Genomic DNA, 12,760 nt, shown 5'->3' with positions numbered 1-12,760 from the left:
GAGAGAGAGAGAGAGAGAGAGAGAGAGAGAGAGAGAGAGAGAGAGAGAGAGAGAGAATGGCCTGATAAGAATAAACACCTTTAATCCCAGCATTCCACTAAAGCAGATGCCTATCTCTCTGAGTTCAAGGCCAGCCTGATCTACATAGAATGGAATTCCAGGCAAATCAGGGCTACTTAGTGAGACCCTGTCTTTAAAATAAAATAAAATAAAAAATAAAAAAGCCATATTTTGCATGTACAAGGTTAGAACCCACAAGGGAGGAGGAAGAAGAAGAAAAAGGAAGAGGGTAAGGAAAACGGAGAAGCAGACACAGGGGTTTATCCCTAATCCCAGCATTTACTGTAATCCCAAACAGGAAGGACCCTCCCCACCTTTAATCCCAGCACTGAGGCAGTAAAAGCAGGTAGATCTCTCTTAAATTCAAGGACAGCCTGGTCTACACAGAATTCCAGGACTGCCTGGTCTACCCTTTAAGACCGTGTCTCAAAACAGAAAGAAGAGAGATAAAAGTGAATGCATCCCTTAGCCACCTAAGGTCCCCGAGGCCAGGGAAGCCTCCCTCCCTCGCCCCCCAGCGAAGTTCCACACCCAGCACAAAGCACACACACCCTTGGGCTTTATTTACCCTCCCAAATGTTTTACATTCTCCAAACTCTAAGAAGGTCCCTGCTTCCTCACCTCTCCTAGCCTGTGCCTTAAAACCACCAGGCTGCTCATTCCTCTCCTTTTCTGTGAAGTCTTTTTTGTTTGGGGTTTTGTTTGTTTTATTTTGTTTTGTACCCACCCCACCCCCTTCCCCAGACAGGCTTTCTCTGTGTAGCTTGACTGGCCTTGAACTCACAGAGATTTGCCTGTCTCTGCCTGCCTAGTGCTGGAAGTGGCTTCCGTGTGCCACTCCACACCCTGCTCTGTGAAGTTTCTTTTTTCTTTTTTGAGGGGGGATGGGGAGTTCAAAACACCTCGCCCCACTTAGCTTACACTGTAAGCTACTCAGGCAAGGGGGCGGGCTCTCTCTTCTGCCCTATCTGCTGTCCCTGTCCCCGCACTGAGCCAGACACGAGCCTGTACAGATGTGAAGGAACAGGTACTGTCCCCACCTGTTTCCTGCAATCTTGGACTCGGAGGTGGACTAGTCTGTTAGGTTCGTGCCCAGTGCTTCCTGAAGCTGTTGTCGAAGTTTCAGCTCCTGCTCGGGGGCCTGCCTTCGAGCTGCAGCCAGCCACAGCTGAGGACTCTCCTCATCACTGGAGTCCCTGCAAAAGCCTACTGTCTCAATGACCTAAAGATAGCCTGGAAGAAGGGCATTATTCCCACTGCCCCCCACATACTGCAGCGCTCCCCCATCCTTGAGAGACTTACAGCTCCAGGTCCAGGTGCCCCTGGTTGGAGAGTGGAGCGGAACATACAGAACAGGTGTTGTTCAGGAGACGGAAACAGGTAGGGCAGTAGAGACCTAGAGACCAGGTGAGAAGGAGGCTTGAGCTAACCTCTCACACCTTGTGCTCCCTAGTGTGTTTGGCCTTGCCCTCCCCCAGCCCAGCCCTGGAAAGACCATCCTTATCAAGTATGTCCACTAGGGTGCAGTACCCCCTTGCATCCAAGGGAATCAAGGGCATTATAGGGGAAAGGGGTTAAACGAAGGCTGTTATGTAAATGAGAGATGCATAGTAATAGAGCTATGTAAATGAGAAGGTGCATAGTAATAGAGCTATGTAAATGAGAAGATGCATAGTAATAGAGCTATGTAAATGAGAAGATGTGTAGAAATTGAAGGGTACAGACATATGAAGGTATAGGAAAATTCCATAAAGGAAGAACCATGGTTGATCATCATGTGCAAGTACCAGGAGAGATGGGGGTACTCACCTCTGCAGCCCGGGGTACTGCAGGACACAAAGTTCTCCATGCCCCCTTTGTCTTCAGGCTGCCCACAGCCCATGCAGTAAGACTGCTGCAGCGCAAACGAGCCGAGCAATGGCCTTAGGAAAGGCAACCTTAGAAGAAAGGTAACAGATGTTAAGCTCAGCCTTTCCCAAACCCACACCAACCGCCAATGGAGAGGTAGGCCTTCCAGGGCCCTAACCACCATCTTTCTGATGCTAGCAACTGTTTCTCCATTGCCCGCCCCTCCCCCATTTCCTTCACTCCTCACTCTCAAGAACCTTCAGCTCTTTGGGTCTGGAGAAATGGCTCAGTGGTTAAGAGCACTGACTGCTGAGTTCAATTCCCAGCAACCACATGGTGGCTCACAACCATCTGCAATGGGATCCAATGCCCTCTTCTGGAGTGTCTGAAGACAGCTACAATGTATTCATATAAATAAATCTTAAAAAAAACAAACCAACAAAAAACAGAACCAGCTGGTCCTTATTTTTCCCTCCAGTATATGAAAGTTATGGATGAGATACCTTCTTCAACCAAACGTCTTGTCCTTGGGAAGCACAACTACCCATTGTGACCTCTGGCTCTTGTTCTGTCTATTGCCACCCTGTGCCTATAGGGAAGCACGGTAGGCTCACCGGATGGCCAGCACCTGGAGGATATTCATTTGGCCTTGGTCCGCTGCCCGTCGCCTCACTGCTCGCTGCACCGTCACCATTATGTTGGTCCGATGGCTCAGAAGCATGTTGTAAAGGTAGGTGATCCTTTCCTGGGGGCGGACCAGGGATGGGAACAAGTGACCCCCAGCTCCCCCAGAACCCACATTAGTCAGCTCACAACAGGCTGTGATTCTAGTTCTAGGGGATCCAACACCTCTGACCTCTATGGGCATCTACAAACACGTGGAATACACTCACGCAGGAAAAAAAAAGTTATACCTAATTAAAACTAATTTAAAAACTAATTAAAACTAATAAAAACTAATTTAAAAAAGTAAAAGAAAAAAAAAGAAAAAAAAAAAAGTAAAAGAAGAGGCAGAGGTAGGTGGATTTCTGAGTTCGAGGCCAGCCTGGTCTACAGAGTGAGTTCCAGGACAGCCAGGACTGAACAGAGAAACCCTGTCTCAAAAAACCAAAACCGGGGGCTGGTGAGATGGCTCAGTGGGTAAGAGCACCCGACTGCTCTTCCAAAGGTCTGGAGTTCAAATCCCAGCAACCACATGGTGGCTCACAACCATCCATAACAAGATCTGACTCCCTCTTCTGGAGTGTTTGAAGACATCTACAGTGTACTTACATATAATAAATAAATAAATCTTTAAAAAAAAAAACAAAAAAACCAAAACCAAAGCAAACCAAAACAAAGTAAAAAAATCTCCTTTAAATGCCTGTCTGGAAGTAGGGGTGGGGTGGGAGGCTGGAGCAATGGCTCAGGACTTAAGAACACTGGCTGCTCTTCCAGAGGATCCAGGTTGCATTCCCAACACCCACATGGCAGCTCACCACTGTAACTCCAGCTCCAGGAATCCTGACAACCTTACACAGTTACAGACAGATGCAGACAAAACACCAATGTACATAAAATAAAAGTCAATAATAATAACTTAAATAGCTGTCTGGTAGCCTGACCAGACTACGTCCCTCATCTTGGAGTCCCTGCACAGCAACCACCATGCGGCACACCCGAGTGGGACACACTGTCCTGCTGCTATGCTTTTTGCAAAGCCTTGAAGCATTGACATGCCTCAGGAGGCCCCTGCTCAAAGGATGCGGTTCCTCCTGGCTCCGCCCGAAGGCCCAGTCTTTGCTTTAGGCTCTGGTAGAGGACTAAAGACTGGAGCTGCCAGGGACTTCAATATCCTCAAAGCCAAGCCAGCCAAGCCACCAACTTAGCATCAGGGTCTCCTCACCTGCTCCCTGCTGGGGTAATAGGAGGCACAGATGACACGCCGCAGCCTGCTGACATAGCTGCCAAACAGAGTGACGAAGAAGCACAGACCGTACATGATACCTGGGGAGCACAGCACACAGTGAGCACTACCCAAGGCTCTAGACGCACTCCTGGTCCACGTGCTCCCCTCCTCCCCTCTTCACTCTGAGTGAGGTTAATACCGATAAGGATGTAACTCTTAGCATCTGGTTCTGAGGGACGAAGGGTGCAGCGCGGTGACAATACACTGACATTGCCTTGTTGCATAACATCAAAAGCTGACGCCAGGTCACGGTAAATATTCCCTGAGTAGCCGGACCCTTCCACCGAAATTGATACTACCACAGGGCCTGGTACAAAGATACTATGAGAGACACTCAAGATAATGGCCCAATCTCTGCCTAGAAAGCAGTCAGGCAGATCCTAGGCATAGCCCACACCCTCATCTCTGGTCCCTCGTCCCCTCAGGGGTACCCCTCAAGGTACCCTGAGGTCTGGCCTGTGTCCTAACACTACAATCCAGCTAGCTGACACTGCTATAATCTTTATGACCATCCCAGAACCATTGAAATGTTGGCTGAAAGCGGACAATGTTTTCCTTCGGTTTTAGAGACAGGGTCTCACTATGCAGCCTCCAAGTGCTGCAGTTACAGGTAAGGGCTCTCAGGCTTACTGTTGGTCTTTACTTTTTTACTGAGTTTCAATTTTCCTTTTTTTTTTTTTTTTTGTTTATTCATTTGTTATTAATGCATGTACAGGCATGTGTGCATGCATGAGTACATGTGTGTGCATTCGCGTGTGTTTGAGCATGTGTGTATGTGTGTATTCATGTTTGTGTGTGTATGTATGCACGTTTATGTGTGCATGTGCATATGCATGTGTACATGTATATATGTGTGTACGCATTCGAGCATGTGTGTGCATGTGTGTATGCATGTTTGTGTGTGTGCATGCTTGTGTGTATGTGCATGCTTGTGTGTATATGCATGTTTGTGTGTATGCATGTGTGTGTGTGTGTGTGTGTGTGTGTGTGTGTGCATGTGTGTGTATGGCTAAGGGGGCATATTACCACAGCGTGTGTGTGTGTGTGTGTGTGTGTGTGCGTGCATGTGTGTGTATGGCTAAGGGGGCATATTACCACAGCATGTGTGTGCATGTGCGTGTGTGTGCATGTGTGTGTATGGCTAAGGGGGCATATGTACCACAGCATGTGTGTGCATGTGTGTGCGTGTGTGTGTGCATGTGTGTGTATGGCTAAGGGGGCATATGTACCACAGCATGTGTGTGCGTGCGTGTGTATGTGTGTGTGTGTGTGTGTGTGTGTGTGTGCATGTGTGTGTAGGGGGCATATGTACCACAGCATGTGTGTGGAAGTTAGAGGATGATTATGACTTGGTCATGAATGTGCTAAACAAAAATAGTCTGACTCCTTAAGGTAACCCAGTTGGCAGCCATTGTTCCATTGTTCAGATGAGCGAACTGAAGCTCTGAGAGGTTAAGCAGTTTGTCCTTTGTATGTGGATGTGTGTGCTGGGGCTGAAGATGGGGTACTGAATTGTGCTGGGGCTCCGCCTCCCGCTCCCAAGAAAATTACTTAAATTCACGTTCTGACAAAGGACAGGGCTGGGATTTGAACCCAGATGAGTTTGACTTAGAGCTTGTGCCCCTAGCTATTCTTATGCTCTATGCAGTGGACACAGGACGGGCTGGGCACTCACTGCGGGCTACGATCTCGCCCTGGAGGTGGTACCGGGCCAGATCAAGTAGCCAGAAGACGCCATAGTCCAGAAAGACCAGGAGGAGCATGATGAGGAGATGGCGGGTGAGGTTAAAGGTCTCCAAGGTATAAAACATCTGTTCCCGCTGGCTCAGGAACATGGAGTCTGAAGGAGGAGGGAGTCAGAAGTGTGTTCCCCAATTCTCCTGCCCACGTATCCCAGCTCTCGGGAGGTGCCTGCTCGGATCAAGTTCAGCTTAATTTAATTGCTCACCAGAAGAGCACTCTTCAGGGGTGAGGGCTTGATGGTTACGTGGAAAATCCTTGCAGCTCTACCTGGGCTCGGTATCTCATCCCTGAGCCTCCTGTGTGCTTGCCTGACCCTACCTCCTAGGCAGTCTTCCTTTCCACAGTAGGATGTCCACCCCTCCAGCCTTAACCTGAGAAAGCCTTCCCAACCTCACAGATCACTGTGCCATGTTGTTCCCTGTGTCTCCATCTCAGCATGAAGCCATCTCTCCTCCCTCTGCCCCCCTCCCCCCCAATGCTCCAAAACAGTCAGAGATTTATGGGGCTGAGGGAGGCCTGGGCTGCTCCAGAGTTCTTCCTTTCTGTCCTCAGCACCCTCACCTGGCTGGATGTAGTGTTTGGCCTCATGAGAACTCAGAGGCAGCACCGTGGGCATCCCTGCAAGGGAGCGGGCCGCCTCCATGTCCAGGAAGCGCCTGGTGATATAGACATTGTCGAATTTGTCCGAGTTCAGATAATAGTACCGGTAACACAGGGCTCTGAGTAGAAACACATATGAGATTCCTTGGCTCTCTTTCCCAGACCTCCGGGGACCCCAGGCTATGATTTCCTGCCAGTTCCCCTCCAGCCACCCCCCACCCCCCAAGATGTCACGGATGGCCAGCCCCACAGCCCATCTTGCCCTTGGTTGACCCTCACTGGATGTACAGAAATCCAATGAGCAGAGGCGTGGTGTAGCCCATCAAAGACAGGGCCTCCCTGGCAGTGTACAACTTCATGCTGACAGCCTCCTGCAGGTCCAAAGCCACCTGGGACAGGCTCCGAGAGGAATTGAGGTCCACAGAGAAGTAGTGGGTGGCTGTCATGTTGAACTCAAACTCACGACGTAGCTTGTCCAGCAGCTTCATCACGGCTGGGACCGGTGAGGTCAGAGGGGACGTGAGCTGAGACAGTTGTTAGGAGGACAGAAGGGCACGGGGTGGGGGCTGTCCAGGCTCTGCAGTTGCAGGACTCACAAGCTAGAGCTCCCGGGGCCCAGACCTACTCTAGGAAACACTGACAGCTTCCAGACACACAGCACTGGACTTGGCCTAAGGCTCCTGCTTCATCACGAGTGAGCCACGACCTACGCTCCGGTTCCTCCCAGCCCACGTGGCCTGTGCTCGGGCAGGGAGGCCCCGTTTCTCCTGGATTCTGCTCTGGAGTCTAGCTTTGATGAGGCTCCTCCTCCACCCACCTGGCCTCAGTTTCTCAATCAGATCCACTTAGACATTAGTCCCGTCCTGCTCTTGCATCCCCACTATGGATAGACTATGGGAGACTTCAGCGCCAGTGGCCACTGTGAGACTGAGGTGAACCCTGGCAGCGGGAGGTCGGGGTGGGGGTGGGGGGTGTCACTCACGGGTGCGGATGGCCGTTCGCAGGAAAACTTCGAGGTACGAAGGTAAGACACAGAATTTCTGGACCACTGAGAGGCAGGGGAGCTGAGGATCAGGAGGAGCAGAGACCCAGCCAGCCTGCCCCATCCCTGGAAACTTCTCACGGGGCCGTCTGGACTTTCTGCCTTTCCCACCAATCTCTACACGGGCCAACAATTTTGGGCCTTTCTCTGCTCTGCTTTCTTAGCATCGGTCCTTCCTTACTTCTCACCTTTCCCTCCCTGACCCCAGAATCCTTTTGAGCCCCACACTCAACACCCCTTATAGGATATCTCCTGTGCCCACCCTCTGACGGATCCTGAATTCTCACATTCCCCTCTCCCTCCCCTGCAGGGGAGCCCCGGCTTTCTCACAGCTGGCAAGTCCACAGACCACCAGTTTGAATGGCAAGAGCGCATAACACAGGTGAGGGAATCCTGACACGACCTTCATACAGTGGATCTTGGCATCATCAAACACCTGGGTGCATTTTGAGTAAGGGTTGCCCAGCTCGGAGTTGCACACGTCACCAATATGAAGGAGCCAATACCACACATTCTGCAGGCACCTGGCTGTGGTCAAGGACAAAGCCACAGGTACTTCAGACCGCAGCCCTGGCTGTGCTGGACCCCACCTTCCCTGGAGGACCATTCTATATCAATTTCAACCAGCCTTTTTCAGTGACTTCAGTAACACCAACCACCTCCCCTCCTCCCAGAACTGGTTGGGGTCAGATATGCTGTGTGTAGAGACCTGAGCAGGCTGGAAAGGCTCTAGGATAAGGAGATTGGGGGCATTTTGACCTCCCAAACCAAACATGCAACACACCTACCTATGTGTTTCACGGCATCTATGACGGACCGGAAGAACTTGCGTATCCGGTCACCCACCACTTTGGCCTTCTGGGCAATGGCTTTAATCTTAGACAGAGCACCTGAGGGACAGAGGGCAACATTGCTATAGGCGTCCTCCTGCAGGAGCTGATTATCACCATTTCCTAGGGGGGTGGGGGGGGAGGGGGAGGGAATAAAAGGGGGCTTATCAGAGCCATCAGGGAGCCTGGGTGCTGGGCTGTGAAAATGACCAGGTAGAGGAGGAGGCTGGAGGGCAAGGGGAAGAGGATTTAGCTGGACTGGAAAGTGGCTTTCCAGGTCCAGCCACTCTTAAGGCAGGACATGATTCCAGTGGAAAGCAATTCAGCAGAAGCCCCGGCAGGAGGGGAGCCAGTGGTCGGCTGGGGTGGGCCTTACTGACAAGGGGCTGCTTGACCCGCTCCAGCATTTCAGCCGTCTGGTTTAGCGCCAGTTCTGCCCCACAGGCCACGGCTTCACTTGCCCGGGTGAAGTTTTGCAGGGTGTTCGCACAAGGCCCTTGTAGCACCAGCCCAAAGGAAGCCACCAGCAGCAGTAACCGGCTCTGCTCTGTGGAGACAGCTCAGTTACAGACCAGGGCCCCCCACTGATCCTTAACAGAGCTTTTTATAATACTTCCCTCCCTACCCCAGGCCAACCCCGCCCTGTCCCCAGGCTCACGGGAGAAGGCCTGAGGAAGCAACAGGAGGACGGAGACCCGGACCTGCCGGGAGAAGCCCATGCCCAAGCTAAGGAAGGCGGCCAAAGTGACGGTGGTCACCAGGCAGCCAAAGGGGCTGTGTCCTTCCCCTAGGAGCTCTAGGAGCCCAAAGGCTGTGGCCAAGGACAAACCCACGGTAAAGCCACAGGTACTTCGGACCACAGCCCGTGCCGTGCTGGACCCCTCCTCCATGGTCAAAGCATCAGCGTTGACTATGGCTGCTGGGACCCAATGCCAGTGTGTCTCCAAGAAAGGCCTGGCGAGTCTTCAGGTTCTATGGACCTGGAGTTCTTCATTCTGTCCTAAGGTTCTGAAGGCTTGTACCATGGGCGTGTCTCAGAACCCGCTCCCCAGTTGTTCTGAGGGCTCCCGGAGCTGAGGAATTGAAGGACATAGGCCAGTCGTGGGCTGTATGTGAAGCAAAGGACACAGGCGGCATGGCGTCCCTCTCATCAACACTTCACAGCCTGGGGATCTTTGAAAAGATTTCCGGGATAAAAGGGGTTCTTAAGAATAGGCTGCTGGACCTTACAAAGCGTCGGGACCGAGCATGGGAGCAACAAAGGAAACGGCCCCACACCAGTGAGACAGCCCTCAGATGCCAGTCTCGGTCCAGCATCCCCCAGGCTCCTCTTTCCTCTCTCCTCTGCTATGGGGCCAACCACCTCCCATTCTTCCTCAGTTCAGCCCTCTTCTCTTCTCCTCCACTCTGGCCTTACCCCTCAGCATCCCTCTTTCTAGTGTGCTCCACATCCCCACTACCAGGATTCCCCAGTGTCTGATCCTTTCAAAATCTCAGCGCCTGGGGCTGGAGAGATGGCCCAGTGGTTAAGAGCACTGGCTGCATTTCCAGAGGTCCTGAGTTAGGTTCCCAGCACCCCCACGGCGGCTCACCACCCCATATAATGAAATCTTATGTCCTCTCTGAGCATAATGCAGATAGAGCACTTATATACATAAACTCAGTAAATAATTTGGGTGGGGAGTATTTCAAGACCCCCAAACTTTGAGGGCTGGAGAGATGGCTCAATGGTTAAGAACATTTACTGCTCTCCGGGAGGTCCGGATCCAACACCCGCATCAAGCAGCATGCAACTGCCCGTGACTGTAGCTCCAGGGGATCCAACACCCTTTGACCACCAGCATAAATATTATGTACATAAACTCAGGCACACATCCACTCATAAATAAGAATAAAGTATTAACCTTAGTGAACCTCACTCAGCCAGAAGAGGCTATGAGCTGAACTGTCTCCCCTTCAGTCATACAGGGGCTGCTCCTCTGGAGTCTTCCAGTTTCCTGGAGCCGGTTCCTGTGGCGACGGCCAGGGGAGTTTCCAGTAACTGCTTTCCTGCTAGGAGCAGGCACCGGTGGGCTCCTGGCCATAGGCAAGTATGGGAGCTGAAGGGCGGGGTTGGGGCAGGGCTGGAACTGTCCGATGACTTTTGGTTTCACGCTGTTCCTTCAGGTCTCTTTCAGCTCTTGGTGAACCCCATGAACATTTATGAGGAGCAGAAGGTGGTGGCGTTATACTGCTTGGCGAGTTAGTAATGGGTAAAAGCTGGGCGTTAGGGACCTGGGGGAAACGGGAGCTTGCTCCTTCTGTGCCCCAAAGGCCACAGCTTTAGCCTCCTCTTACACATTAGAAAAGAAGACAGGGGCTGGTGAGATGGCTCAGTGGGTAAGAGCACCCGACTGCTCTTCCAAAGGTCCAGAGTTCAAATCCCAGCAACCACATGGTGGCTCACAACCACCTGTAACACAATAGGACCCCCTCTTCGGGTGTGTCTGAAGACAGCTACAGTGTACTTACATATAATAAATAAATAAATAAATAAATAATCTAAAAAAAAAGAAAAAAAGAAAAGAAGACGGGCTGGTGGTGGCGTGTGCCTTTAATCCCAGCACTTGGGAGGCAGTAGCAGGCCAATTTCTGAGTTCAAGGCCAGCCTGGTCTACAGAGTGAGTTCCAAGATGCATCCGGGTATGGTGGCTCACACCTACAACCCCAAAATTTATAAGGCTAGGGCAAGAGGACTGCCATGAATTCAAGATTCCCTGGCCTACACAGTATGTTCCAGGACAGTCTGGGTTGCCAAGGAATGGCCCTGGCTAGAGGTTTTTAGGTTACAAAATATCTGCCACAACTCCACCTAGCACATCTCTGTTCATTATTCTCAAAGACCAGAGAAGAACTGTCTCTCCTGCCCCTGTTCAGGGACCAGGAGAACTTGCCAAGAGGCACTTCACATCTCTCTCTCCAGAAACTGATACACTTCCCTAAATCTGTCCCAACAGGGGCATGGAGTTAATGTCACTAGCTTATTGAACACACAGAGTCTTTGGCCATGAGGTCTAGATGACAGAAGACTGTTTTCTTGTCTGACCTCTGTGCCCCTGTCCTGGGGACGACCTAACCTCACACGTGTACAAGTCCTGGGTGTGCTGACGAGTTAGGCCTTATTTTAAGGGGTTAAAGGGTCACGTCTACTCCACATCAGGACTTCAGGCTTCCATGCTTCTAAAATGTCACCTCTCCTCACTGCTCCAATCTGCCCCCACCTTGTCTGCCCATTAGCCTTGGGTCCTGCAGTGAAAAGGGGTGTGGCTTCTCTTCCACTCCTTTCTCCCCTCTTTTCCTTTCTAGTGCAGCTTTGCTCCTGCCTCGTTTTGAAGCATTCCCTGATAGTTTCGTCATATATGTATATAATGAATTTAGTTCCCGTCCCCTCCCCCCCCTTTCTTTTTGCTTTTTCAAGCAAGGTTCTTCTGTGTAGCTCTGGCTGTCCTGGTATTCACCCTGTAGACCAGGCGGCCCTGGAAATAACAGAGATCCACCTGCCTCTGCCCTCTGAGTGCTGGTAGTAAAGGCATGCACTACCACACACTGGCGTGAATTTTAGTCTTTTTAACCCTATCTTCCCTCCCCTCCCCCTGTCCCACCCCCACCCATGAAACCTTTCTTCCCAATAAGTTCTCCTCCCCTTTGCACAGCTTCATTCTGTGTTTAATTAGAATTCCTTGAGCAAACATGGGTAGGAAGTTCTTTACTGGAGCAAGGGCAGTTTATCAGTCGCTACACCACTCCCTCTGGCCTCTCCTCCCCACCCCCACTCAGGCCACCACACCACCTTGTATCCTTTCCCTACCTAAACAAGGTCTCAGGTAGCCTCGGCTAGACTTGAAACTCCTGCTTCTCCCTGTTCTCACCTTGCAAGTGCTAGAGTTACCGGCTTCCCTTCTGTTTCTTCTGATGTCAGAAAGGAGAGAGGAAGAATTAGAGGGAGAAGGACAAAAATCTTTATTTTTTTATGATAGGGAGGGGGCCAAAGTCTTAAGGCCGTTATAATCCTTCACCAGTGCCCTTGGCATGGCAGGTTCTTTTGGTGGGACTCAGATGGATCCCATAGCTTCTGTGAGCCAACCGTAGGCTCCTCCTTTGAGATGTACATCCTCCCCAAGCCCCGGCAGGCTGCCCTTGTGGATGGAGAGCCTCAGGACGCTGCCTTCAGGACTTGCTGTGTACCTCATAGTCGCCCTCTCCCCTAGAGAGAAGTTGCACACACTGGGATCTACACAGGACAGGGCCTGGAGCGACCTGGCCAGCTCTTATAGTTCTGCTGGAATCTAGCCCACAAGGAACAAGGCAGGGTCCCTCCCTGTGACAGGCCCTAGAGGGTCTGGACTTGACCTGTGATGTCCCCTCCTATGACCATCCTCCTGTGCCTGCCGACACAAAATGTTACCCTTCACTTCCAGAACATTCACATTTCTGGTTTAATTTTTTATTAATTAAATGATTGCTCTTGTAGCTTCAACCATCCTGGAACCAACTATGTAAACCAAGGTGGCTTTGAACCCACAGAGATCTGATCTGCCTGCCTCCCTTTAAATTCTGTTGTTTTTTTTTTAAAGATTTATTTATTTATTATATGTAAGTACACTGTAGCTGTCTTCAGACACTCCAGAAGAGGGCGTCAGATCTTGTTAC

At 51.1% G+C, this 12,760-nt stretch overlaps 2 protein-coding genes across 2 annotated transcripts in view; one reads left to right on the top strand and one right to left on the bottom strand.

Moving 5' to 3' along the window:
• Nucleotides 1-1,132: 1,132 nt before the first annotated feature.
• Nucleotides 1,133-8,961, bottom strand: Dcst2 (DC-STAMP domain containing 2). Its single transcript, XM_021196940.2, has 14 exons — nt 8,730-8,961; nt 8,448-8,618; nt 8,030-8,131; nt 7,572-7,769; nt 7,182-7,247; nt 6,479-6,692; nt 6,161-6,318; nt 5,532-5,696; nt 3,996-4,163; nt 3,794-3,894; nt 2,523-2,653; nt 1,870-1,997; nt 1,363-1,456; nt 1,133-1,256 (listed from the first exon to the last, which is right to left on the bottom strand). The coding sequence occupies exons 1-14, from the start codon at nt 8,959-8,961 to the stop codon at nt 1,133-1,135; spliced, it is 2,052 nt and encodes a 683-aa protein (XP_021052599.2).
• A 152-nt stretch (nt 8,962-9,113) lies between these two features.
• Nucleotides 9,114-12,760, top strand: part of Dcst1 (DC-STAMP domain containing 1) — a 14,928-nt gene continuing 11,281 nt past the window's right edge. The window contains exons 1-3 of the mRNA XM_021196773.2: nt 9,114-9,351; nt 10,032-10,157; nt 10,238-10,312. Coding sequence (XP_021052432.1) covers nt 9,207-9,351; nt 10,032-10,157; nt 10,238-10,312 — 346 coding nt within the window. The 5' untranslated portion in view covers nt 9,114-9,206. The remainder of the gene's footprint in view (nt 9,352-10,031; nt 10,158-10,237; nt 10,313-12,760) is intronic.

This window comes from Mus pahari, chromosome 4, assembly GCF_900095145.1.
Source record: "Mus pahari chromosome 4, PAHARI_EIJ_v1.1, whole genome shotgun sequence".
Lineage (NCBI taxonomy): Eukaryota > Metazoa > Chordata > Mammalia > Rodentia > Muridae > Mus > Mus pahari.
The sequence above is the reverse complement of the archived record's forward strand: the minus strand, read 5'-3'. Positions and strand labels throughout refer to the sequence as shown.

Excerpts from the sequence above, each read along its gene's own strand:
- Dcst2 (XM_021196940.2), bottom strand. The coding sequence starts at position 8,961 with ATGGAGGAGGGGTCCAGCACGGCACGGGCTGTGGTCCGAAGTACCTGT. Across the intron at positions 7,248-7,571 it reads GGTCTGTGGACTTGCCAGCT|TGGTCCAGAAATTCTGTGTC; the intron begins GTGAGAAAGCCG and ends CCTGCCTCTCAG. Across the intron at positions 1,457-1,869 it reads CAGTACCCCGGGCTGCAGAG|GTCTCTACTGCCCTACCTGT; the intron begins GTGAGTACCCCC and ends CCTGGTCTCTAG.